The sequence below is a fragment of the Muscardinus avellanarius genome (genome assembly GCF_963383645.1).
Source record: "Muscardinus avellanarius genome assembly, chromosome: 8".
Taxonomy (NCBI): Eukaryota; Metazoa; Chordata; class Mammalia; order Rodentia; family Gliridae; genus Muscardinus; species Muscardinus avellanarius.
The window spans coordinates 79,414,696-79,442,450 of NC_137794.1; the positions used below are offsets into that span (position 1 = coordinate 79,414,696).

General features: G+C 35.7%; 1 protein-coding gene across 4 annotated transcripts in view; it reads left to right on the top strand.

The window, feature by feature from the left end:
• Positions 1–27,414, top strand: part of TRMT11 (tRNA methyltransferase 11 homolog) — a gene marked incomplete at both ends in the record, with an annotated part of 58,499 nt that extends 31,085 nt beyond the window's left edge. For all 4 annotated transcript variants that reach the window (XM_080700631.1, XM_080700632.1, XM_080700633.1 and 1 more), the window contains 2 exons: positions 7,471–7,591; positions 27,283–27,414. In XM_080700631.1, coding sequence (XP_080556757.1) covers positions 7,471–7,591; positions 27,283–27,414 — 253 coding nt within the window. The remainder of the gene's footprint in view (positions 1–7,470; positions 7,592–27,282) is intronic.
• Between the last annotated feature and the right edge of the window lie 341 nt (positions 27,415–27,755).

Here is a 27,755-nt window from a genome sequence, read left to right on the forward strand (position 1 = left end):
ATTTTATTCAGAGTGTCTTGTATTTAATATGTATGGTTGTTTTTGCTTAATTACATATGTAAAAACTATGCACTTCCTCTTACCAATTAGATTGCTTTGACCTTTGCATTTTATATTAGAGATTGGCAAATCATAGCCAGTAGGCAAGATATGGTTCTCATCCTGTTTTTTTAAGGTCCTTGAGCCAAGACTAGTTTTACATTTTTAAAGAGTTGTTAAAAAATACGTACAAAAAAGAATATGTGATAAATAGATATCTTGTCCACAAAATCTAAATGATTTACTCTGGCTCTTTACAGAGAAAGTTTTCTCACCCATGCTGTATACCACCACACTTAGATCAGTGCCTGATATATCATAGATATTCAATACCTATTTTACCAGCATACAAACAAAATTTTCAACAAGTTAACTGAATAATTAATTTATTAGAAAATATATGCTTTCATATATACTGCCTGTTTTGAATACCTTAAAGGCAATAAATCTTTATTTTAAAGCTAAGACCAAAATAAAAGCTATGTATATTAGCAAAGCCTTGTTTATTGCTGGCTTTTTTTTTGTTTGTTTGTTTTTGTTTTTTTGTTTGTTTTGTTACTGGGGATGGAAACCAGGGGCATTTTACCTCTGAGCTATACCCCCAGCTCTATATTCTTTATTTTGAAACAGGGTCTCACTGAGTTGTAAAGGGCCTCACTAAATAAATAGCTGAGACTAACTGTGAGCCACTATTCTTCTGTCTCAGCTCCCAAATGCTGGGATTACAAGTGTGCACCACCATGCTCAGCTCTGGTTTGGATTTTATTACTCAGTAACTATTAAGTGATAAGCAGAGTTATGTATACAGTGAGTAGAAGTTAAGCTCTTTGAACAAGGTGTGATTTTTAGATTTGAAAAGTACTTTCTAGCTCAAAATTTATTTCTTCAATCTGTCATAAAAATCATTTGAAAATAATTTAAATTCCTATATTTACTATATATAATTATTTAAAACATATTAAAACAGGGTAACTATCTTTTCACAATGGTGAGCTTTTCTTCAGCACTTAGAAGCTGTGTTATTTTTTTGTTTGCTTTACATATGTTGTATTGAAAGTTACTTCTGCCTAGATTTAGTCATGAATTTGTTTATCAGCTGATAAGACAGACATTCATAGGGAGATTGCTTAAAATTGACTTTGTTTTGTTGCCAGCAGTCATCTCATCTAACAGTATCATCTTAGAAATGAGGGAAAGGAGTTAATTTTAAGGAGTGAAATGACTTGTCTAAAACTAAAAACCAGCTGGCTAGCAAATTGGTTTCCTAGCTGTGTTCACTAACAACCTGCTGGATTTCATATGCCCTGATATGTGAATTGATAGATTTTATTATTATATTCAGAGAAGAATATTTCCTTTTTCTATGGTTGCTACCATGGATAAACAATCTCTAAAATATTCTCAAGTTTCTCCTGTTTTGAAAATAGAAAACTTTTTCTATCAATCCTATAGGGGGCCGGGCATGGTGGCGCATGCTGTAATCCCAGCATTCGGGAGGCTGAGACTGGAGGATTGCGGTTCTCAGACAGCCTCATCTACTTAGGCCCTCCTCAACTAGTGGAACCCTGTTTCAAAGTAAAGAATAAAAAACAGGAAAGGGAGTGTAGCTCGGAGTCAAATGCCCCTGGATTCCATCCCCAGACCTGCGAGAGGGAAAAATTACTATAGGGGCCTTTTAACTACCACTTTTGTTTTCTTTTCTTTTTTTTTGGCCAAAATGCTGCTTGAAAAGCCTGTATTTACTTTTTGTTTCCTCTTTCTCATTTCTTTCACTGTTTTATGCCTGTGGCAAAAGCAAGCCACTTGCTTTCTGTTTTAAGTTGTGGAGCTAAAAATGCATTTGTAAATGTGTGTTCTAAAAGTCCTGTAAGGAGACATATCCGTTCTTTATTTTTTATTTATAGTGGCACAGTCATGGATTCCGATATTATTCATTGGATTTTAATTTTATTATTTTATTGTCACTGATTTGATGAGTGAGGGTCTCTTTGGGCTGGCTCTTTCGATATTTTGAAGTATTCTCATTAGTTTTTGTATAATTCCTTATTTTCTAGCACATCTGATTGTCCACTATTTTGTAATTCATTACTTCACTATAATTGCAATTTTATGACTAAGAATTTCTTCTGTAGTTCTTTTAATCCATTATAAAAAGTAAAATTAATGGTACTTTAAATGTTATTTCAAAAGACCGTAAAAAGCAGCCACTGGATGTGTCTTTAGTGATTTTTCTGTTTTATTAATTTTGAACAAGGGGACATTTCCAAATATGTATAACTAAATGGATGTTTTAGAAGTAGACTAAGGAGATAACTTTTTATCAATTCTGGTTTTGCCTTAAGTGTTGTATTGTGGGATAGATTCCTTTCAGGTTTTTGGCTAGCACACCCATGGGAAGACTACTGTGGCATTTGCTTCCCTGACTTATTTGTATCTGGAATATTATTTCCAAATCCTCTGATATTCATTATTAAACCTCAATTGTCTCTTCTTAATCCTAAAATGATCTTACTGTGAATTACTAATTTTTAATTGTGAACTTATTAATGAACTTAGTTTATCTTGAATTTAGTTTCAAAAAGTCATTTCTTACTTTTACAATATGTCATCCAAATTTTTACTCTTTAAAATAACAGTATCAAGCCGGGCATGGTGGCTCATGCTTGTAATCCCAGCATTCGGGAGGCTGAGACCGGAGGATCGCGGACAGCCTCAGCTACCTAGTGAGGCCCTCTGCAACTCAGTGAGACCCGGTTTCAAAATAAAGAATAAAAAATAGGGCAGGGGGTGTAGCTTGGAAGTTGAATGTCCCTGGGTTTCACCCCCAGACCTGCAAAAAAAACAAAAAACAAAAAACAGTATCAAGATGAATTTAAAGTCATCTGCAGAAGTTATTCTGAATTAACATTTTAGAATTATTTTACTCATGTTCTGTGGATAATTTTTATTGTGCAAGAATAAAAAGGAATTTAAATTGTACCTCAATATAGCTTAATTTTAAGACTTTTTGTTTTGGGTATAGTAAATTATATTTTTAGTCTTACTATTGAATTACTTTATTCACCTCAATCTTGTTATTTGATTCAGATTTAAAAATAAAGATTACAAATTATAATCAAGCCAGGTACTATTTAAACCCGGGATTTTATCTTATTTATTTATTTATTTATTTATTTTGCAGTAGCTTGAACCCAGAGTACTCTGTTACTAAGTACTTAGCCTTAATTTTAAAAAATGTTTTGTGGTACCAAGAATTGAACCCAGGGACACTCTTAACTCTGAACTACATCCCAAGCCCTATTTTATTTTTTATTTTGAAACAGGGTTTGCTTTGAACCTGTGATCTTCCTGTCTTAGCCTCCCAAGTACTGGGATTACAGTTGTGTGCCACTGCATCCAGCCCTTTTTATTTAATTTTGAGACAGGATCTTGCTAAGTTGCCTAGCCTGGCCTTGAATTTGTAATCCTCTTGCCTCAGCCTCCCAAGTTGTTGCTATTATAGGTAAGAGCCACAAAATCTGGCAAACCCAGGGCATACATTTTGAAAAGTATAGTTAGATATAATAAAAACACAATACTGACTAAAAGCTCAGTTGGCATTTGAAAAATTATCACAGCTGATGATTATAAAAGGATTTTTTCACTGATGCTTTAAATTGCAGTAAAGAAACTGGCATTCCCAAGCTTCTGCTGTTCCTCTTCTTGTCTAGAATTGCCCCAATCTAGTATATCAAACTTTTCCCCCAGCATCATAATACTCTATTTTATACCTCTTCACAGTATTTTGTTCAGATGCACCCTGTTTTTTCCCTCAGTTAATAAAATTCTTTTCACCTTCAGAGGTTCAGCTTAATCATCACGTCTTTGACACTTTCTCTGCTTCTTTTCAGCAGACATAATCCTGTGTCTGTACTTTGTAGTAGTTTATTCAGATATTTAACACATAAAATTACTATAAATTATTGGTATTTATGAGTTTATTTGATTTGGGCTCCTTTCAAATCATCTTCAACATCTCTGTTCTATTCATTTGGGACAGGGCATAAATTTGAATCTTGTGTTATGATATCTTAGGAGCCACAAATTGCTGAGTGAGTGTAGCTGCCTGGGTTCCACATAACCACAGAGCTTTGTTATCTAATTTCATCATATACAGGTAACTCTTAAGCTCATTAGAAACTATTTCTTTGTGAAAGGTGATCTTTAATAGTAATCTAACCAATAGTGATAAAAGTGACTACATATATATGTATGTGTGTGTGTGTGTATATATATATATATGTATACACACACACACACACACACATACATACATAAACATCACATTGCTTCCCATAACTATATCATAATATGTCGATTAAATTTTTTAAAATTTAATAACCAAGAACATGTTTCTAAGTAGGATTTGGAGATAAATTTAATGGTATCAAGTTTGTGGTGGCTCAGATCAGTGAGGAGAACATGTTTTCAATTTCTTATCTAGGAAACAGGGAAGGGTGCTTCCTTAAGCTATTTTCATATCAATCCAAAATCTGTTTCTTAACTGGGAGGTGAAAATTCTAGTGACAGTTCAGAAGTAATTAGACATGAAGATTAACAGGAAAATTAATGACCACCCAAACTGATTTCTACAAAAACTAGGGGCATAGACACATAGTTATTTTTGCTTATTTTTAAAAATGAAATATAATTTATATTCTATGAAATTTTCCCTTTTAAACTCTACTTTTTCATGGTTTTTAAGTTGTATAGTCATTGCCACTGTTTAATTCCAAAACAATTTTATTACCTCCTCCAAAAGCAAAGTTGTGTTCATTAGCAGTCGCCACCTTTGCCTTTTTCAGCTTCTGGCAACCAGTACTCTCTCTGGATTTGCCTATTCAGGCAGATTTAGGTTTTAAGTAGGTAACTTAGATTTAGAAGGATAGTAATAAAAAAGGGATGTAACACGCTATCAGAATAGTGTAAGCAAAGTATGGATTTATATCTTTTTTCAGTTTATAGTCTTGGTCTGAAATATTCTAGTAAATATACAGTGAAGTGCTATTTTTAATATTTTAAGGTATATTTTGGATGTGTACTGTTAAATTGATTGACATATTAATATATATTAGCTCATATATATATTAATGAGTCCTTCATATCTATGGATTCAACTATTTTGGATTAAAAAATATAGTTGGGCCTACTGTGATTGCATCTGTACTGAACTCAGACTTTTTTCTTAACCATTATTCCCTCAACAATAACAACTATTTTCATAGCATTTGCATTGTTTTAGGCATTATAAGTAATTTAGAGGTTACTTAATTTTTAAAATATGGGTGGTTGTGTGTAGGTTATATGTAAATATCTAACCATTTTATGCATCTCACCATTTTATGCATCCTCAGACTTTGGTACTTGGTGGAGGTCTTCTAACCAGTCTCCCTTAGATTCAGAGGGAGAACTATACTAAATTAGTGGTCAAAACAAGTTTGTTATTGGTGATATTCCAAATGATGGTTTTTTTGTTTGGTTATGGGGATTGAACTCAGGGACATTCTATTTCTGAGTTATGCCCCCAGCCTTATTTTATTTTTTATTTTGAAGAGTTTCAGAGAGCCTCACTAAGTTGCTGATGCTGTCTTCAAACCTACAGTCCTGTCTCAGCCTCCCAGGTATTGAGATTACAAGTGTGTGTCACTATGCCTTGCTCAGATGATGTTCTTACTTACAATCCAAGATCATAAAACATGTAAATGTGATCATACTTTCGTTAGCCAAATCTTCAAATCCTGGCATCTTAGTTTTAGCAGTTTAGCACCATTTATGTCATAAATGTTATTTAAAATTATATAGGCTTTGTGCATTTGGATTTGACTTATAAGTTTATTTTTAGCCTTATAGTTATATAAAGGATATAAGATTATGGAATTTATATGCAGTTTATGTTAGTACATATTTAAGTGACATTTTAGTAAAAATTCTTAAGCCCACTAGGAAATAAAAGGGTTCTTCCTTTAAAAAGGTACACTACTAGGTCTGACCAACACTGTTTCAGGCATCTAGAGATCCTGCTGTTTGCAAGCTTAAGGTCAAAGCTGTGTCTTCTGTTTTCTACTTTTTAGCTTATTCTTCTTCATGGCGTCAGATGTATTCCTCCGTAAATGCTTTGTATGATTCTAAATTTGATATTGGCTAATTTTATAAGAAGTACATTTCTGACTACATAGTGAACATTAAAGAATTAGTAAGTGGGACAAAACTGAAATGGTCATTATCTACTGAAAAGCTCTAAGGAAGGAAGCAGAGAATGATTTCAAGAGAATTCCTCCCACTGATTATGAAGTGAAGTGCAGTATGAATGTTGCTGGGAAAGTGGGTGGTGAAGGTTTTAAGATTGTGTTTGAGGTACTGAGGGCCATCGATGAAGGTCAGAGAGACCCGGAAAGGTCAGTAAGAGTAGTGGCGAAGACATTGTTGACACACTAGAACAGCTCTCTGAGATCTCGGTTCTTATTCAGTACCTTTCCCATTTTGGGTCAGTATTAAAATGACCTGTATAATTATTATGTGTGCAGAGACTATCTATAAAGGCATAAAGATTTGCAAAGGAAAAATACAAGCAGTCAGTATTCTAAAGGTACCCATCCTAGTGGGCCCCTTCCCTCTGATTATGCTACATTGGGCTTCAGAGCTGTTTCCTCTTTGTCTCTCACCTGTTTGTTCTGCCAAGATTGGTACCAACAACCTGTCCAGCTCAGGTTCTTAACTTCTGTATCTTGTCTTCATGGGCTACACAGCGCAGTCTTCACTGCTCACTGTCACACATTCAGTTCTGTTTTCTGTTTAATGTGACCAGAAGACTGATGTAATCTTTATGTTTATTTAAGTTGTACTTCATTTGAATAATTGTAAATAACTCAGTTTTCTATTTACACATTTAATAGAGGTTTCAAGATGTCATTAAAATTTTGCAGGTGCACTTCATTTGCAGGTGCTCTTCATTTTATGGGAGGAATATATGCTATAGTGGACTTTATATTTTGGAAATTTATGAAAATTTCCAATCAGTTCCTAATGAATGTCAAGGGGTTATTGTAGAGTGCACCTCTACTTGCCTTATCTGCTCTTGTGGGATTCTTCAGGGTTCACTCATCTTGTACTTTTGTGGTTTTAAATGTTTGCTACTGTTCAATAAAACACATGTGCTCTCTCTTTCTCTCTCTAAAAGGGGTAGAAAATAAACCACATTTTGGGGGTGTGTGATTGATTTTGAATACTTTGCTCTTAAATATAGGTAAGTTATTTGTGGATTATATGGACAGTTAGCACATATGGAATAAAATGGCACCTCCTGTTGTGGGAAGACCTCCCTGCCACACTTGATGAACCCCATGATGAGCCATAGGTGTGAGTATCCTTAACAGTCAGCTGTTCTTTCTTCAGATACACTGAAGAGATGGTACCCTGGCACCCTTGCCTGACACTCATCAGCAACTGCGAGCAGAAGCTATCTAGTCACACATCGAGGCGCTTGATCACAATGGAAAAGGTGAAGGACTTTGAGGTAAGTTGGAGTATTTTGGGGGTAAATTCTGGTAGAATAAAAACTAGACTTTTTCTAACTACTTTACTTGTGGTAGAATTTGTCATTGTGAGCCCTTGGTTTTTAAAAAAATTGCAGATGGGTTTAGGAAGAGACAGAAGTGAAAGAGATTTGTGTCTTTTGGTTAGGGTTGGAGGACAGGAGTAGGATGTGGAAGTTGAATGGCTGAGAAAGAGAAGTTGACCCCAACTTCTCAGGATTTATTTGACAGCCTTGCTGCAGAAGCAGAACCTACTTGATTTGCAGACTGTTATGAAGGGATTATGTTTGTTTATATATGGGAGAAATCAAAATTTCCCCATCTGTTAGGGTCTAATGCTGTTTCTCTCTTCCTCTTCCTCCATCTCTCCCTTGACTATGCCTTTCCTCCATGCCCTTACAGAATTCATATAAACCTGAAAAGAAAGCATTTGATATTTTCTATCCAGATTAGAATTGATAAGAATAAGATGTCATAATGGACTTGAGACTCTTTCTGGATTTACAGTAAACTTAGATGAACCCCATTCATCTTTGCTTTGGATTTGTAGGGCAAGCAGAACATAACCCATCTCTACCTTGCATTTGATTTGTATTTTCATCTAGTTTACATCTTAAGGATCTTTATAGTAGTAAAAACTAATATTTATACAGTTCTTTTGTACATATATTTCTTTTTATTGTCTTTTGCCATTTACTCTATCTCTAATTTATACCTTTATTACTATATACTTGTTTTATACTAACAGACTCCCAGATGCTCTCTTTCCTTCATACTTCATCCTACCTGTTAAACAGATTTTCCTAAAGTACTGCCACTTTTTAATGCAGCATCCTTGAGTGAATTATTTTTACTACTGAAAAATGTTCAGAATTTTTCGTGTTACCTAAATTATCCACAGTAATCAAGTTTCAATATTAAGGCTTTTCAGAAAACTGAACTACACATATGTATAAGCACTTGATTGGTATCCTCTAGGTGTGTGTATATGTACGTATATACATTCATGCATCTGCACATATATACATACAGATATATATGATTATTATATATGTGTGGTAGGAATTTTCAAAACAAGTACTAGAAGTTTATATTCAAATAAATATTCTTGGGGTGGTGTCTTTTTGTTCATCCTATTAATAGCATAATTATCAGCATATTTTTAAAATTTATTTTTTATATTACCTTGAAATATATATGTTCAAGCCAGGCGTGGTGGCACATGCTTGTAATCCTAGTATTTGGGAGGCTAAGACAGGAGGATCGCAGTTTGTGGCCAGCCTCAGCTACTTAGTGAGGACCTTTGCAACTGAGTGAGACCTTCTTTCAAAATAAAGAATAAAAAGTAGGGATGAAGGTGTTGCTTGGAGGTAGAATGCCCCTGAGTTCCATCTCCAGTCCTGCAAATAAATAAATATATATATATATATATATATGTATATATGTTCATACTAAACAGTTAATTTCAGTTAATTTGTTATATTTGTGTTCCCAGAGATGTTTATGCCAGGTAGATTTGTTATGCTAATTGCATAATCTAATTCAATACTGTTAGACTAGTGAAATAATGGTAAGGATAAAGCTGTCTTTTTTTTTTTTTTGCGGGTCTGGGGATAGAACCCAGGGACATTTGACCTCTGAGCTACACCCCCTGCCCTATTTTTTATTCTTTATTTTGAAACCAGGTCTCACTGAGTTGCAGAGGGCCTCACTAAGTAGCTGAAGCTGTCCGGAACCACAGACCTTCGGTTTCAGCCTCCCAAATGCTGGGATTACAAACTTGTGTCACCAAGCCCGGCAAGCTGTCATTTTTATTAAAACTAAGCTGAGGGTTTTAAAAGACAGATAAAGTGAGGTCCTAAAAAACAATTGAATTCCTAATGGTTTGGCAAAAATGTGATCATAATCTAGTTTTCTGGACCCAGATTGCTGTCTTTTAAGTTCTATGTCATCTTGCCGAAGCTCAAACTAGAAATGTTTGTAGGATTGATAAGTCAATATACATATTTTTTAAGTTAAAAGAAGATGTTTAATGTATTTACAAAGCAAATATGGCTGGCTTCTCTTCCTGGCTGCAGAAGTCTACCCTCCCTCTGTGTCCTCACAATGTTTTTGTTCTGTGCAGTTGACCTTTAGTGTCTCTTTCTCTTTGTAAAAGGACACCAGTTCTACTGGATGAGGCCCCACTCTTAGGACGTCATTTACCCATGATTAAATCCTTAAAAACTCTATCTCCAAATGCAGTCACTTTAGGGCTTTAAAGTGTGAATTGAAGGGATGGGGCACAGGTTAGTCCTTAATGCTAGTCATAATCAATGTTTATCACACTGAATAAGAGACTCCTGCTGTATGTTGGAGTAGGCTTCTTTCCCATCCTTTTCTGGTTAGCTGCTTCTTGTGTGAGTGCTTGTGTTCTAGTATCCTGAGGAAAGAGGCATTTAATAATGCAAATAGTAATATTGCAGCTTTTAGAAATAACATCGTTGAAGATAATCATTGGAGATAGAAATGTTGATAACTAACAATTATATGCTAGGTATATGAATAGTATTGGGAAAAATAAAACTATTACCTTTGATTTTTATAGTTTCAAGTTTTAGAAATAAAAACTAAAATAAATGACACCAGCATTCTTATGTTGTAGCCTATATGAATAGTATTACAAAGCATTTGACAGGTATGAAGTTGTTTAATAACTAATAAAGGCACATAATAAATCAGCCATTTCTATTTTAATGGAAAATTTAAAATTTAAGCTCCATTGTGGGTTAAATTTTTCCACATGCCCATTTTTATATATATATAGGAAATTTTTATATATATATAATTTTTATATATATAGGAAATATATTTTACTTTTATAATTAAAATATGTAATAAACCTTTCTGTAAGAATAAAAAGATACATTGTGGACTAATTTCATACTTGCTTTCTCCTGAGTTTAATTTGTTTAAGAGAGCTTAGTATTATTTCTCCAGATTTATAATATTTTCATGACTATATTTACTTCAAACTCAAGTAAAAAAATAGGCCTTTGGAAAATTTATTCCATATTAAAATGTTAAATAAGGCCAGTTTTTTTTTATACTTTTAACTCTAAAGGCAATATTGATTTTGCCTGGTTTCCTTTTATCATTTTACTTTTGTCCTTTTGAAATTCATTTTAGAAAACAAGAAAAAGTCTAATATACATGTCATTTTTAAAGATGGTCTTTGCTTTAGAAAATAAAATCTAATCAGTGAAGTTTAACTGGTAAGGAATATACTATCCTATATATAGGATATAGGATATATATATATATATATATGATATATATACATCATAACTACATCGTATGTTAAATTTATCATGTTTGGTTTTTAATTATTTCATTTCTCCCTTCTATTTGTATGGAGTAGAATGTATATAATTATAGCAAGATCTCAATCTTTTATAAGCAAGTGATGACATAAAATTGTCAAACAGTTCTCTCACATTCTAACAAATTATTCTCAGGCTTTTTCAGCATTGTTGATTTTGTCAGAGACTATTACTTTAGATTTTTACATGTTTGTGTACCGTGTTGCTTTATTTTTAATATGTAACTTTTAAAGTTTAACTTCAGTATATAACTTTCGGCCCATTTGACATGTTATAACTTCTTTAAAGAACATGGGATATTTTATACAATTGTGTATATTTATTAGCTATAGTTTTGTTTGTTTATTGTACACAAGTAATGAAGAAGGAAATTCTTGATAGCCATGTTAAAATTATAAAGATGTCTGATAGGAAGAGCACACTGGTTGTCATTATTCCCTATTGATATGTTCTGAAAGATAAATGAATGAAAAGTAACACTTTTATAATGTTTTATTGTTTATAAAATATTCCCATCCATTTGAACTTCTTATTTTGCCCATTTTAGAGATGAGGAAGTGACCTAGGTCTATCCTAGCTACTTAAATAGTGTCAAGCTGAGACCAGAACTTCTTTTTGTACTTGAAACTCTTTGTCCTTCTTCTACATTATTTTGCCATTTTTCTACCTTTAGAATATTCCAATAGTAAAAGGTAAATATTCTAGTGGCTAAAGGTATAGCTTGTCTAACATGTGCAAGGCCCTAAATTCAATTCCTAGCCAGTCCCATAAAAATAAACACATAGATAAAAGGTAAGTATTCTGAGTTACTAGCTCCTTTTAGATTGTCATTTTTTTTTCAAACCTAGTGATGCTCATGGAGTCATGGCAGAATGTGATATATTTTACTAGTGATTAATTTATCTTTTGATACCTGTAATTGAGGCTACTGTGTATGATTGCAGTTATTGTTATGAAACATTATTGCATATAATATTCATTGGATAAAAATACTAATCCCTAAAACTATAAAGTAGTAGTGTAATACCTACATCTTTGTATAATAGCTATGTCTTCAGTGAAAGTCATCTAAAAATGGTAACTTTCTCAGAATCCACTTGGGCAGGTGATAGTGTGCTCAAAATAGACCTTTTCAAGGTTTTCTTGGGATGTTATTAAATTCATGCACCTAATCTGCTGTGATATATACTTGTTTAAATGCAAATAACTTTTAAATGACCATCAAAAGCTGGGCATGGTGGCTCATGGTTATAATCCCAGTGACTGGGGAGGCTGAGACAGGAGAATCACAGTCTTATTGCCAGCCTCAGCTACTTAGGGAGGCCCAACTTAATAAGACACTTTTTCAAAATAAAAGAATAAAATAGGGCTGGGAGTATATCTCTAGGTAGAATGCTCCTGGATTTCATCCCCAGTACCACAGAAAACAAATAATGATCACATTAAATCGGCCATATGTATCCTACTTTTTTTTTTTTTTTTTTTTTTTTTACTTATTTCCCTGACATGCTGCTTTATTCTCCTAGTCCTTTTTGGAGTACTGAAGTATAGGTAACTTAATTCTAGACATTATGTGGATATTAATTTACATGTAAATTGTATTGTGTAAGTTAGTGGCCATTTTTGTATAGCCACTAAGTATAGTTTGGATGATTTAAAATAAGGAATATTGATCCAGGAGGGCATGAGAGGCTGAGACAGAAGGATTGCAGGTTTGAGGATAGCCTTGGCAACTTAGCGAGACCCTCAGAAACTTAGCATGACTCTGTTTCAAAATAAAAACAAAAATGGGCGTGGGGGCTAGCTTAGAGTTAGATGCCTGTAGGCTTAATTCTCAGTACCAAGAAAGGAAGAAATATTAGAAGGTCATAATGGCAGGTGTTGAAAGTTTATGTAATTTTTTATTTTGGATTTAGTGAAAGGGTCCAGAAACTTGAAGCTGATGAATGCATTAATGAGAATGAAGTATGTCTGAAAATGAGGGCTTTGACTGAAGGACTGAAAGATTTTGGAGTTGTAAAGGGAAAAAGAACCAATAACATCAAAACAACTTCCTTTAAATGAGGAAAGGAAAGAATAGATATTGAGAAAATGACTTATGTGTGAGTTGAAGTGCAAGTAATTGCTGTTTACATGCCTCAGTCTACACAGTACAATGGTATTAGGGTTGCTAATCATAAACTGTGGTGTTTTGCTGACATAATGCTTGTGCCTATTTTTATTATCCATTATTCTAACCTGGAATTAATGTTATTGTGTTTTTCTTTGGTAGCTATTTGAATTGGAGATAGTTCCTTTCTGACTGATGCTTGCTTTTAAGATATTCTGTGATTTTTTTGGCCTATATCTTGCCAGGACTATGTGTAGTTCCCTTTTGAGTAAAACTAGGAAAGATTAAAGATAAGGTAGAATTATTTAAATTATATAAAACCCGTGATCCTTCTGTCTCAGCCTCCCAGGTACAGGAGTTATACGTGTGTACCACTATGCCTGGCTTTATCTTTATTTAAATGCATATTCAGTTTTATTTCTCTTTAAATGGATTGTGGAAATCTAAAAAAGTCATCTAGGAGAGGAATACATAAAGTGAAGGAGCTGGCTGTGATAGCTCATGCCTGCAGTTCCAGTACTTGGGAGGTTGAGACAGGAGGGTTGCAGGTTCAAGACTAGCCTTAACCACTTAGCAAGATTCTTCAGAACCAAGTGATACCCTATTTCAAAACAAAATTTTTTTAAAGAAGGGCTGGGGGTATAGCTTGGAGGTAGAATGCCTCTGGGTTCAATCTCCAGTACCACACACACACACAAAATAAGAAAATAAAAATAAATAAATAGAACATAAAGAGGACTGGGGGTTTAGTCCACAAGTAGTCTCCCTGAGTTCAATCCCCATTACCAAAAAAAAAAAAAAAAAAGAGTGAAGCAGTGTATATGGCATGTTTGTATATGCTTTTGCCTATTATTCATTCTTTGCTGCCTAAGAAGGTAAACAAGAGTCTTTTCAGTATTAACTATATATGAGATATAGTAATTAATAAATTGCCACTAAATTTTTATCTGGTATGTTGCCTCTGTTATTTTAATATTTGTGATTAGGTTTTCAATATTATAAAATTACAGATTTTAATAGATAGCATGTAAAAAATACTAATACTTCCATATCATTATGATAAGCATGAATTTCCACAATGTTCTCTTTATAATTAGAAAGAAATTATGTGCTGAGTGCTAGATGTCAAAGTTCAATTGTTAATTGTCATTTCTTTTTAGAACTCTAGATATGAAGACTTTAATATGCATTAAAATATTTTCATAGTCTAGGTAATTCAGTATCTTACAGAGTAATGAATTTTTTTCAAGAATAGGATAAATGTAAATTCCTAATTCAGGGATAAAGATTTCCAACCTTACCTATTCTCATTAAGAATTAGGCTAGAGATTTCTCTTAACAGACTTTTGACCTGGTTGTCCTTGGTTTGGAAATGGCCTAGTGCTGTTTATAGTTGTATAACTTTAGCACAGTGGTTTCTATAGCTACTGTCCAGTACCAGATGTAGAACAGTGAGGAGCTTTGATAAGAAGAGCAGGATTTTTAAACAAAAGCCGGACATGGGTAATTACCCTGCAGCTGAACTGAGGCCCATTATATTCAGCACTATCATTTACATTTCATTTCACTCTTAGCTGATTACAAAAAAGAAAATCAACCTGCTGCTTTTCGCTTCCATCTCTTTGCCTTGCTCCTCGCATTTACTTCAGAGTGTATTATCATAGCTTAAGTCAGTTCCTCGAATCTTAAAATCAGTGCTGACAAAAGGAGAAGAACGCCACTGGCTTGATGGCATTCAGTGTGATGACAGCATCATTGGTTTTCACTTATCGTGGAGTAAGTTTCATAAGCCATCTGTATACAACTATTTGCAATGAAACTGCTGTTTTGTGTAAATTTGCTGTCACTTTGAGAATATAAATGACTTAAGGTTAATACTAGTGAGGTAGAAGAAATCATTATCTCATTATCAGGAACTGTCAGTGAGTAAAAGCACAACTTAAACCTGACTTGCAGTTAAAATAGAAGCTGTTTGGTTTTCTGCTGAGTGACGTTAGAGTCCTGCAATTTCATCTCCTAGAAAGGGGAGATGCACTATTTCTATAGAAGACTTAGTTTATACATTGGTGATTAACCTTTAGGTATTTCCATTGACTTCTTGTTGGTTCTGTGAAATTCACTCTTAGTAGTAAAGACACCATGAGGTAGATTTTGGGGCTTTTGGCAGAAGGTGGATAAGGAGAAATATGAGATGAAGCTTTAGAGGTAAGTTGGTAGGAGCTCATTTATAGTAGGAAGTGAGTGTGGGTAGGAAGTTGAAGAGATGCATACTTTATGACTGACTTTTTGCTAAGAGTGAATGGACAGATAATATAAGAATTTGAGGATGGGTGAAATTTTGGAAAAGGTGAGAAATGGGAAAGAAAGCTATGTTGTTTTAATGGTTTTACGTCCATGAACCTTTCCTATTTTTGTCCATTTTTCCCCCTTGATTACAGGTCTCTTGAGGGGAAGGCCATGGCTTTGACTACTCATCATGTGTTCATGGGACCATAGTCAAGTGTTGGGCTAAACTGACTAGGTTTAGTCCTTATCCTTAGAGAACTTGTACATCAGGAAAAATGGTCACCAGGCAGTTCCAACATGAAGTGTTGGGTTTTGTAGTCTGGCCCTGAACCTGTAGTCCTCATGTCTCAGCTTCCTAAGTACTGAGATTACAGGCATGTGCCACCAGGCCAGGCAGGAAGCCATCACTGTACAGTGGCATGAGAAGGGTTATGGGGCATGCAGGGAGCCCTGCAATTTTGAGAATTTGGGAGAGGATCAGTTGAAGAAAGGATGCCCAGCATGGAAAGAACCGTACTTGGCTAGTTTCAGGTTTATCCTGTCAGTGAGGACAAGCCAGTGAGGGGGGTTAGTTAGGAGAGTGGCAGAAATCATGTTTTTGGAAGGTCACTCTACCTTCAATATGTAGATATGTATTGTGATACCAGCGAGGAGGCTTCTGGACTGATCATGCAACGATGATGAAACTGTAATCCAAGGGCAGGAGAACTGGAGATTGTAGAAGACACGATAAAATTCAGAGCTGGGAGAGGTAGGCATGGCAGACTTGGTGGTGATTGGAGTTAGGAGTAAGGATGTCTTTTCAGAAATCTGGCTTGAGGCAAATGAGTGGATGATAGTTTTCTTTCAAAAATTTTTATTCTTCTTTAATTGAAGGATGATGATAACCTGCCACTTTTGTCAGCTGCTGTAATAGTCTAACAGGCTTCCCTGCTTCTATAAATTCGGCCTCTATTTCCTTTTCTACTCAGTGGTCAGAGTATCTTTCAGAATGTAAATAGATGGTGAAGTTCCCCAATGACTTTCAATGGAATTTAGAATAAAATTTCAGATCCTTCATATAACCTCCAGCCTCCCCTCCACCCCTGCCACCTACTCCTGTCCTGTCACAAGTTTCATTTTGTGTCACCTTCCCTTTTGTTTTCCAAGCCTAAACCCCATGAGCTCCTTCTCTTCCCAGGATGGACTCCTCCAAGTCTCAGCTATAATATTTTCTTCTTTTCTCTAAGGAAGTTTAATTCATTCTTTAGGTTTCACATACATGTCACTTCCTTAGGAAGCTTTCTTCTTCTCTTTCACCCACTCCAAATAAGTATATCTCTATATTCTCATGCTACCCTGTTCTTCCTAGTGTTTAATCATAGTAAGTCCAATATATATCCAAGATATATATAGTCCAATGTCTCTCTCTCTCTCCCACCAGCATACAATAAGCTTTGTGAATTCATAGGACTTTGATTATTTTGCTTACTACTAAGTAAATACTTATAGAATGAGTTATAGCTGTTCAGTTCCTTTTTTGGGTCTATTGAAAATGAAAATAATCATATCCAGCAGTATTTAAATCATCTTTTTGAAGGAAGAGCTGAACAGGTTGTTATGGCTAGCCAGAAGTTTCTTGCTTGAAATATCCTGACCTGCATCATTACCATAATGTTACTCTTCAGAAATCAGTGGGACAAAACTATTTTAATTCTATGATACCTGGGCTTCATTTCTCTTAACAGGCAAACCAGAATAGCACCAAATGGACCTACTGTGAAAAATCTAACACCCCTTTATTTATATAAGGAGGAGATGATTACAAGAGAATGGCAAATTTCTGACAGAAGGCTATAACTAGAAAGATAGTTTTACCTAAATGGAGTTCCTAGTGAAAAAACTTTAGTTTCTTTATAGTCTAAGAAGTTTATGACAGTTAATTTGAAAAAGTTTCTTTCTTTCTTTCTTTCTTTCTTTCTTTCTTTCTTTCTTTCTTTCTTTCTTTTTTCCTTTCTTTTCTTTTTTTTTTTTTTTTTGGTATAGGATTTGAGGATTTGAACCCAGAGTCATTCTACCTTTGACCTATCCCCCCAGCACTTTTTATTTTGAAACAGGCTTTCACTAGGCTGAGGCTTGTCTTATTAAGAATCTATGATCCTTATGTGTCAGCCTCCCAAGTACTGGGAATATGGGTGTGCACCACCATGCCTGGGAAGAAACACTTTAAAAAATTTGTTTTCTTATGGTATCATCCAGAGTGTCATTAGTCTCACTTAAACTGTCAGCTTCAGTTGTTACTATAGAACATAAAGTTTTGTTTTCTTTCTTGAGACTGTATTCTTTTTTATATTAAATTTTTTCAAGGAGAAGTCACTGAACACTTTCCTTTTAGCATCTTTTAATTTTTCTTACTGGTTTACTCTTTGACATACAGTTCTAAATAGTAATGAAGGATTAACCTGAATACAAGGTACTTTATGTATTTTTTCTTAAATGTTCCAGAGAGTAATTTGCAGTTCTAGTTTGGGCACAGATGAGTGATATACTTTAGAATCACTGAGATGATTAAGCATTTGTGTATTTCAGCTTCATCCTTTAAAGGAAAAATCTGATGTTCCCTGAGGAAGAAGGCTGTCTTGTTGTGGAGCTGTGCCTCTGGATGTCTACAGCAGTGAGGACTTGCAGGGAGCTCCTGTCAGGATTGTCTGCTAGGATGGACTATTCAGTCCACATCAGGAAATCCTGTAAGGAGGCCTCATCTCCCTTGGCCAGCAGAGGGTAGTGTACACAAACAAGTGAACTACAGCTCTGTGGGGCTTCCTTTGGTTTCTTTGGCAAGTGTGCTAGAATTCCTAGAGTGGTTTATGTTTAGAATTAGCTGTACTGATAGGACAGGAAATTGGTTGGGTGGGACAGTGGTTAAAGGGGTTCTGTCTAAAAGTTTAGATCTGAAATATGCGCTACCATGGCGTAGCTGTTCAGTGAGGAATGTCCTCTAAATGTCAAACTCCATTTTGAACGGCCCACTAATCTTCCATGTGGGAAGTTAACTCTTTACCCATTTTATTGATGTAATTTCTACTGAAAAAAAAAAAAAGCAATTAAGCTGGGTGTACTCCTGTAATCCCTGTACTTGGGAGGCAGAGACAGGAGGATTGTGCAGGTTTGAAGCCAGCCTTGCTGGCTTAAGAGACCCTGTTTCTAAATAAAATATAAAAATAGGTCTAGGAGTGTAGCCCAGAGGTAGAAGGGTTCCATCCCCAGTACCACACACACACACACACACACACACACACACACACACAAAAAAAAAAAAAAAAAGCAGTTAAAAAAGCATGAGCTTTTTGCAGTTGGATTTAGGCTGGTATTCTTTTTTTGGTGGTACTAGGGGTGGAACCCAGAGGCTTTCTACCTCCGGGCTATACTCCCAGACCTTTTTAAAAAATATTTTATTTAGAAACAGGGTCTCGCTAAGTTGCTGAAAGCCTCACTAAGTAACTGAGGCTGGCTTCGAACCTGTGCGATCCTCCTGTCTCAGCCTCCCAAGTGCGGGGATTACAAGTGTGTGCCACCATGCCCGGCTTAGGCTGATATTCTGATTCTGCTGCCTACTGGCTTTGTGACTTTGGGCAGATTATTTGAACCCTTTCTTTCAGTCTCTGTTTCTCTATCTGTAAAGTTTAGATTATAATCTGCTATGAGAAGATGCAGAAATTTAAGTAATCAACTTTACATAAAACACATTGGTAGCAAATATATATTCCTTTCTTGAATCATAACTTGTATATTAATTATAGCAGCTCATTTTCTTACAAGGATAAATGAGAGGTCTGAAAGCTGTATATTTCTATTCTATTTGTGTCTAGTCCAGATTTTTCTACAGAAATTCTAAATTGCTTAGTTCAATGATGTTAAGCAATAGTATAATCAATAGTATTAATATTTTATTCATTTCTCCTTGATTACTACAAGTAGTTGGAAATTTAAGGAAGATTGCCTTAATCTTTCATCAGCATATTTTTCTGTTTTGACATCTCCCAATTCTCTGTGTTTTTATTTTACCTCAAGTATTTGTTTACTAAAAATTGGTAAAACCCAGATTATATCATAATTGATAGTAGTAGACAGATTTAGATATGTTAGATAAACCAAAAATCAAATACCAGGGCAAGCTTGAGTGAATGAAAAGAGATCAAAGTTCATATTGCTTGAGGATGCTCTTCTTCTTTTAAGCAAACACTTTGGCCTTGGAGATACCAAGCTGGAAAAAAAAAAAGGCAGATATTCCTGGTGGAGATGGGCTGGGAATGCGAATAGAGAAGGGCCTTGAAAAGGTGATGAAAAATATGTAGAGTTGAATATCATCATCTCAAGTGTGAGCTCTGGTAAAGTAAACTAAAGATAGGATGAAAGAGTGGCAGAGAAAAGAGAAAACAAGTTGAATTTTCCGTGTTCTTCAGCACTACCATAACTTAAATTCTGAATGTTCTGTATAGTAGAATGCATTTCACACAGCCTGGGTATATTTTGAATATGTGGTATCAGTATTTGGTAATTATATGTATGATTCTGTGTATATGGTGATATGTTTTAGACTAAAAACACTCCAAATGTTTCATAAGGAACATTTTATGAACCATGACCTTTCTACATCAGCCAAAATTTATGGAGTGTCTGGCTTCCCCTGAAGCAGGACTTCATGCTGGTGGGTAATAGAATGACTTCTGATACATTCTTGACTTCGCAAGGGGTTTGGAGCTTTTGGCTTTTCTAGGAGTTTCTTTACAAATGTTTTGTTCCACTTTCAGGGGCAATGGGTATGGTAGAAGGGAGCATTCCAGCACAGTACCCAAATACTCTTGTCTTACTGATTCTTCTTTGTTACCTTTGAAAGCAAATAGGGGTTCTTCCCACAGTTTACATTGCTTAGTCAGTGGTCTGTTCCAACGTTTTCAGGAGCACACATGTTTTACCACTGTGTCCCATGGCACTCAACAGAACATACAGTTCTAGTTAAGGTAGTATTTTTTTTCAATATATTTGGAGGGAATTTTGAGGTATAACTCTTCAGATAAAGATTACTATAACTAGTAAATGTTTTTCTTTTTTTGTTATTTTTTAATTACTGGGGGTTGGAACTCAGAGGCATTCTACCCCTGAGCTACACCCCTAGCCCTATTTTTTATTCTTAATTTTTGAAACAGTATCACTGAGTTGGAAAGGACCTCACTAAGTAGCTGAGGCTGGCTGCGAATTGCGATCTTCCTGTCTTAGCCTCCTAAATGGTGAGATTATAGATGTGTGCCACCATGCCCGGCTTGTAAATGTTCTTTCCTTTTTTTTTTTCTTCTATTTTTTTTTTTTTTTTTGGTGGTACTGGGGGTTCCTGGAAACCCTTCTACCTCCGGGCTATACTCCCAGACACCTATTTTTTATATTTTTCTTTGGAAACAGGGTTTTTTAAGCCAGTGAGGCTGGCTTCGAACCTGGGCTATCCTCCTGTCTCTGAAGCGTGCGCCACCACTCCCGGCCCGTAAATGTTTTTCTTGATAATCCTTATCACAGGTTTTAATTGTTACTTTGGGATTTTTCAGGCTTCTGCTCTTTGTTTTGCATCTATGATTCTACTCTTTGTTTCCTGTTTTTTTTTTTTTTATCTGCAATTTGCCTTATTTGTCTTTTTCAGGTAAAAAATAAGCTATTTTATTTGGTTCTCTTTGGTCCGGAGGAAAGCCTGCCTTCTGTTGTGTCTCAGCATTTGTCCTCTACTCCCCCGTGAGCTGCGAGCCAGCGGCTTAGGTCGTGATGTGCCTCAGCCCCCAGAACCACATGTGTCTGCTCCACCTTCTTCTCCTCATGTCTACAACTCTAGAATATGCCATAAAATTATCTGCAATATATTTTGAGCAGGAGGTGACCTTGCATGGCCTGTGAGAGCCATGGGGAGGACAGAGGGCAGAGCTGAAGGAACTTTGTTGCCTGACCTTTGTTCTATCTCCTCTTTACAGAAGAGACAAGCTAGATGTCCATCAACAGACTGATGTGTAATGAACTTAACAGCCACATGTTAAGGGAAAAGCCTGAGGATTGGGGAAAATTTGAACTCATTTGGATTTTAGCCAAGTAGTGGCTTATTAAATTTGCAGTTGAATAAATTAGATTTGGTCTCAATGTGGAAAATAGACTAGAGTCATTGAAGGGTGAGTGATGCTAAGAGCTGTGAGGGGAAGAATAGCAGGAGGAGAGATGGTGGCCATGGGATAACTTTTTAGACATAACCAAAGAAAATAACTTCTGCCAGGATTAAGCAGATGTAGCTCAGAAAGTAGGCAAATTTTCTAATGATTTTATTTGATATAAGAATAGAATTTAGAATATCCAGGTCTTTCTATCTTGCAAATAGCATGATTTTGTTCTTCTTTATAGCTGATTAGAATTCTATTGTGTGTATTTCCCATAATTTTGCAATCCATTCATCTGTTGATGAAGAGAGACTTAGGTTGGGTCCATATTTTGGCTATTACGAATTGTGCTGTTATGAACATGGATATGCATATGTTACTGTAGTTCTTTGATTTCAACTCCTTTGGAAAGATATCCAGGAGTAATATAGTCGAATCATATGGTGGATCCATTCCCAGTTTTCTAAGGAATCTCCACACTGATCTCCTCCATAATGGCTGAACTAATTTGCACTCCCACTAATAATGTAAAAGAGTTCCTCTTTCCCCACATCCTCGCCAGCATTTGTTATTTGATTTCTTTATCCTTGCCACTCTGATTGGGGTTAGATGGAATCTCAGGGTAGTTTTCATTTGCCTCTCCCTGATGGCTAATGATGTATTTTTTCATGTATCTATTGGCCATTTGTATCTCTTCTTTTGTGAAGTGTCTCTTCAATTCAGTTGCCCATTTCTTGATTGGGTTGTCTTGCTAATGTAGAGTCTTTTGAGCTCTTGTATATTCTGGATATTAGCCCTCTATCAGAGTGGTGGCCCAAAGGTTTTCTCCCATTCTGTAGGCTTTCTCTTTAGGTTCTTGATGGTTTCCTTTGATGAGTAGAAATCATGTCATTTGTAAGAAGATAGAAAGACCTGGAGAACATTATGTTAAGTGAGATCAGCCAAGCACAGAAAGAGAAGGGACATAGGTTTTCTCTAATATGCGAAACTAGGGGGTATTTGGGATACCAGAGGGATACCAGATAATGGAGGGGAAACCTCAGCAAAGCTAGAAAGAAGGGTAGGAGAGGAAGAAGGTGGAGGTTGATTAATTGAGGAGCTACATCTGAATATGTGTAAAAGTATGAATGTAGCATGGTCAACCTGGACACTCATTGTTGGGAGGGGAGGGAAGGGGAAGGGCAATGGGAGAGGGCACCAAGCACTGTCTGAATGTATGCCATTTTCAGTATGATCCACATAAAAAGAAATAGAATATCTAGTGGAGTTGTTAAGACATGTCACTTCTTTCAGACTTTTGATAAAAGTTAAAATGAACAACTTGAGGTTAAATCTGGAACACTGCTTTCTATTGTTATTGTTCTGAGTACAATCCAGAGTTGTGAACCAGACTTGGAACTGTGAAATCAGCGATATACTTTTAGGGTTATGGTATTTCTCAGCATCTCTGTAGTTCCTTATGTTTCTTTCTGGCAGCAAAATTTTATCTCATTGAAATATATTCTGTTAGTAGAATTAAGCTAGTAGTGCTTCAGATCTAGCTCTGTTCCTTTCTTAGTACACAGCTCAGCTATCAAAGCCTTAGCTCATCACTCCCAGAAATCTGTGAGGGAACGATGGAAAAAAGTTAGCTCTCTCAAAGAAAGCCTCATTAAGTTGTAGTTGAGTTTTCTCTTAGTGAAGAATCTTCATCAAGTTGTAGTTCTGTGTGTAGTCTCTGGAGTCAACAGAACTACTCTACACCTAGCTCTGACATAAGGCATATGAGATACCTTAAGCGTGGACTCTGAAATAATTCTCCATCAGTAAGATGGGGATGTACTGTATACGTCACTTAGGTCTGATGAGTTGTGTTAGTGCATATAAAGCATTTAGTATAGATTTGGCTTATAGTAAATATTAAATGTTACCTTTTTTCATAAATGTGGTTTTATTGGTACACGATCACACTTTTTAATGTACATGTTATCTATGACTTTTTTTTGTGTGTGTGTGGTACTGGGGATAGAACCCGGGGGCCTTTTACTTTCAGACCTATTTTTATATTTTATTTGGAAACAGGGTCTCACTAAGTTGCTTAGAGCCTCACTAAGCTGCTGAGGCTGGCTTCAAACCTGCAATCCTCCTTTCTTAGCCTCCCAAGTATTGGGATAACAGGTGAAACATGCAACCATGCCCGGCTCTATGACTGTTTTTACATTAAAGTCAGAGTTGGGTAGTTGCAACAGAGAGCAAATGGCCTGCAAAATCTTAATATTTACTCTCCGTTTCTGGTCAGAGAGTAGGGACAGAGAGTAAATATTCTAAAGCAGTAATTGCATTCCTACCTCAAAATGTGCTTTTTGAACATTCAGCAAAGACCTTAAAGTTTTTTTGTGTTTTGTGTTTTTTGTGTTACTGGGGGTGGAACCCAGAGGCTTTCTACCTCCAGGCTATACTCCCAGACCTATTTTATATTTTATTTGGGAATAGGGTCTCACTAAGTTGCTGAGAGCCTCACTAAGTAGCTGAGGCTGGCTTTGAACCTGTGCGATCCTCCTGTCTCAGCCTCCTAAACGCTGGGATTATAAGCGTATGTCACCACACCCCGTTCAGAGTGTTTTTTTTTTTAATTTATCAGTGTATTATAATCTTTTTTTTTTTTTTTTTTTTGGTGGTACTGGGGTTCCTGGAAGCCCTTCTACCTCTGGGATACACTCCCACAGGCTACACTCCCAGACCTATTTTTTAACTTTTTTATGTGGAAACAAGGTCTCTTAAGCCAGCATGGCTGGCTCGGAACCAGCGTGATCCTCCTGTCTCCGCCTCCCAAGCGTGGGGATTACAAGTGTGCGCCACCACGCCCGGCATAATCTTACATATTGATGAGGTGCAAGATGGTAGAGGCCGTCATGCACACGTCACTCATTTGGCCCTTCCCGACTTCCTACCTCATTCTCTTATCCCTCCCGGCTTAGTGGCTGACATTGATAAGTTTGTGAAGGTACATTATGTGCATTAGGGTGCTTCTCTCTTCACTTTCCCATCTCCCTCAGTTAGGTCCCCTTTTTTTACTCATCGATGGTTTCTCCTTCTTTATTTGGAATCCCTCCTATGTCCCATTTCCCCTGTAGTTTCTGCATACTAGGGAGAACATCCAACTGTTCACTTTTTGTGACTGACTAATCTCACTTAGCATAATGTTCCTGCAGTTACATGCATTTCCCTGCAAATGACATGATTTTTTTCTTCTCTGTGGCTAAGTAAAATTCCACATGTACATGATTTTGTACTTGCAAATGACATGATTTTATTTCTTTTTAAAATTTTTATTGATGCATTGTACTCATACATCTTAATGGGGTACAAAATGTTAGAGGCATACATGCACTCATCACTCAATTAGCCCTTACCCAATTCCCACCCCATTCCCTCTTCGTACCTCCTTCTCATGTTTGATTTTGTTTTTCTTTATGACTGAGTAAAATTCCATGTGTATATATCCCAGAGTTTTGTAATCCATTCATCTGTTGATGGACATCTTGGATAGTTCCATAGTTTGACAGTTGTGAATTGTGTGATATGCATGTATTAGTCTGGTAGTTTGGTTTCCATTCTTTTGGGTAGATTCCTAGAAGTTATATTGCTAGGTCAAATGGTAGATTAATTCCCATTCTTCTGAAGATCCTTCATACTCTTTTACAAAATGCTTGCACTAATTTGCAGTCCTGTCAACACTGTATTAGAGTTCTTACTTCTCCACATCCTTGCCAGCATTTGTTGTTGTTTGTGTTTTTAATGAATACCATTTTAATTGGGGTTAGGTGAAATCTCAAGTTATTTTTTATTTGCATTTATCTGATTGCTAATGATGTTGAGCATTTTTATACATTTATTGGCCATTTATTTGGAAGTTTTTACTTTTATATAACTACAACTTGACTGCATAAAATTTTATCTTCTGGGGATTGTATAGCCTGAAAGTAGTAACAATGGCACGTTTTCATGTGCTTGCAGAAATTGGAACTATAACATACTTAGTGTCATAAAGTAATTTAAGTCATTTAAGTGTCAAAGTAATAAAGTAATATAAGTAGCTACTTGTTTATTTTCGATGGATCAATATAAATCTGGGAATACATTTTTTTTTTTTTTTTGGTACTGGGGATGAAACCCAGGGAGGGGCATTCTATCTCCGAACTACAACCCTGGCACTATTTTTTTATTCTTTATTTTTTGAAACAGGGTCTCACTGAATTGCAAAGGGACTCACTAAGTAGCTGAGGCTGGCCGCGAACTGCGATCCTCTTGTCTGTGCCTTCCAAATGCTAGGATTACAAGCGTGTGCCACCACACCTGGCTCATAATATTTAATATGTTATTTTAAAAAATATATATGTTGCAAAAATAGCTTCTGAATAAGTAAGTAAGCCAATATTTTTGCTAAATCTGGCTTTATATTAAATGTCAGATATGAGAAGAAGGATAAAGATACTCATTTCACACAAGTAAAAACACAAAAATGTTTTGATGATTGTTATTTAATTTTAATTTTTTTTGGTGGTACTGGGGTTTCTGGAAACCCCTCTACCTCTGGGGCTACACTCTCAGACCTATTTTTATATTTTTATTTGGAAACAGGGTCTCTTAAGCCAGCGAGGCTGGCTTTGAACCTGTCTCTACCTCCCAAGCGCAGGGATTACAAGCGTGTGCCACCACGCCCAGCTGATTGTTATATTTTTAAAGGTATTTTAGGTACTATTTTGATATTGAAATCAGGATGAAAATTAGGCATTTTGCTTATGGACTGAGACCTAAAGCCTCTTCTCTGAATTACATTAATCCACGTGTAAGTAAATGTGAATTTACAGAAGTACAAAAGAAGTTACATTTTATTTCTAATTATTTTTTTTTCATACTTTGGAATGGTTTTCAGAATTAAATGAGAAGCCAGTGTTTCAGTGTTTTCTACCAATCTTTCCTTCCCTCAGTATTCTATGCCAAATTATGTGTGCTATTCTAACCCAGATTGGTGTTTTCTGTGTCCATGCACGTACTAGTCCTTACTTGTCTTAAACTTGTGAGAGTTTAGAAATCTCCTGCTGAGCCTGAATCTTCTTTTTGTGCCCAGAATCCTTTATTCCACTGGCTGTGTATGGATGTACCCCTGGAGAATTTTGTGTTACTGTTTGACATCATACAGATGCAGTAATTTTTTTTGGTATGCATCTTTCTCTTGAGTAGAAGCTTCTTGGTTTGCTCGTTCTTCTGTATAACCATGGATGATTTCAGTGTATGCTGAACTGGGAATGAGGAGGCAGTCATAGTTCTTCCTATAAACTGGAATGAGTCTCTTTGCCTACTCTGGGCAAGGAAAGTGTTGTCCTCCATATTGGAGGATTGTTGTGAGGAGCAAATGAGGTGAAGTAAGTGAAAATACTTTGGATAGCCAATCATGATGTGTACAGAAAATGATTCAGGTAATGAAGAAAAGTCAGTGGGCCCTTGGAGCACCTGTTGCCTTTTCAGAGTAGCCCTTCTAGCGTGTGTACTCTAGAGGAGTGCTCATAGTACTCTATGCTTTATTTATTCACTTCTCCACTACCAATCTCCCCAGTGCCTGATGCTTAATAAATATTTTTATATTTACTTTTTTTTAAAAAAGAAAAGCAAATGTACATCAGGGTAAGATTTGCTTAGAGTATACGACTGCTTTGGTTGCAGGCTCACTAAAGGAATGATGCCAACATTTTTTTTTCCCTTCCAACCAGAACCGGGACCAGTATTCACACCTGCTCAGTGATCATTTTCTGCTCTACCAAGGTCATAATTCCTTCCGTGAGAAGTATTTCAGTGGTGTAACAAAAAGAATTGCGAAGGAAGAGAAATCCACCCAGGAGTGAAAATTAGGATTTTGATAATGAAGAAAGACTTAAGTGTTTGATAGAAAAGACATCTGGAGGTGAACTTCCATGTATGATGCAGAAAACATGTACTGTTTTAAGTAAAAAAAAAAAAAAATGCTTTTAAAGCATTTATGAAGTAAATCAAGCAGTTTAAAAATTATCTTTGTTTTATAGACTGTTATATATGTTATCAAGTCTTTTGTACCTTATTTAACTTATATTTGTATTTTCAGGTATTAATGGAGATTGACCTAACAGTTATATTTTTGTAGTTAATTTACAAAGAAAATCAATATTGTTATCTTTAAACATGTCTTCCACATATGTTATAGGCAATT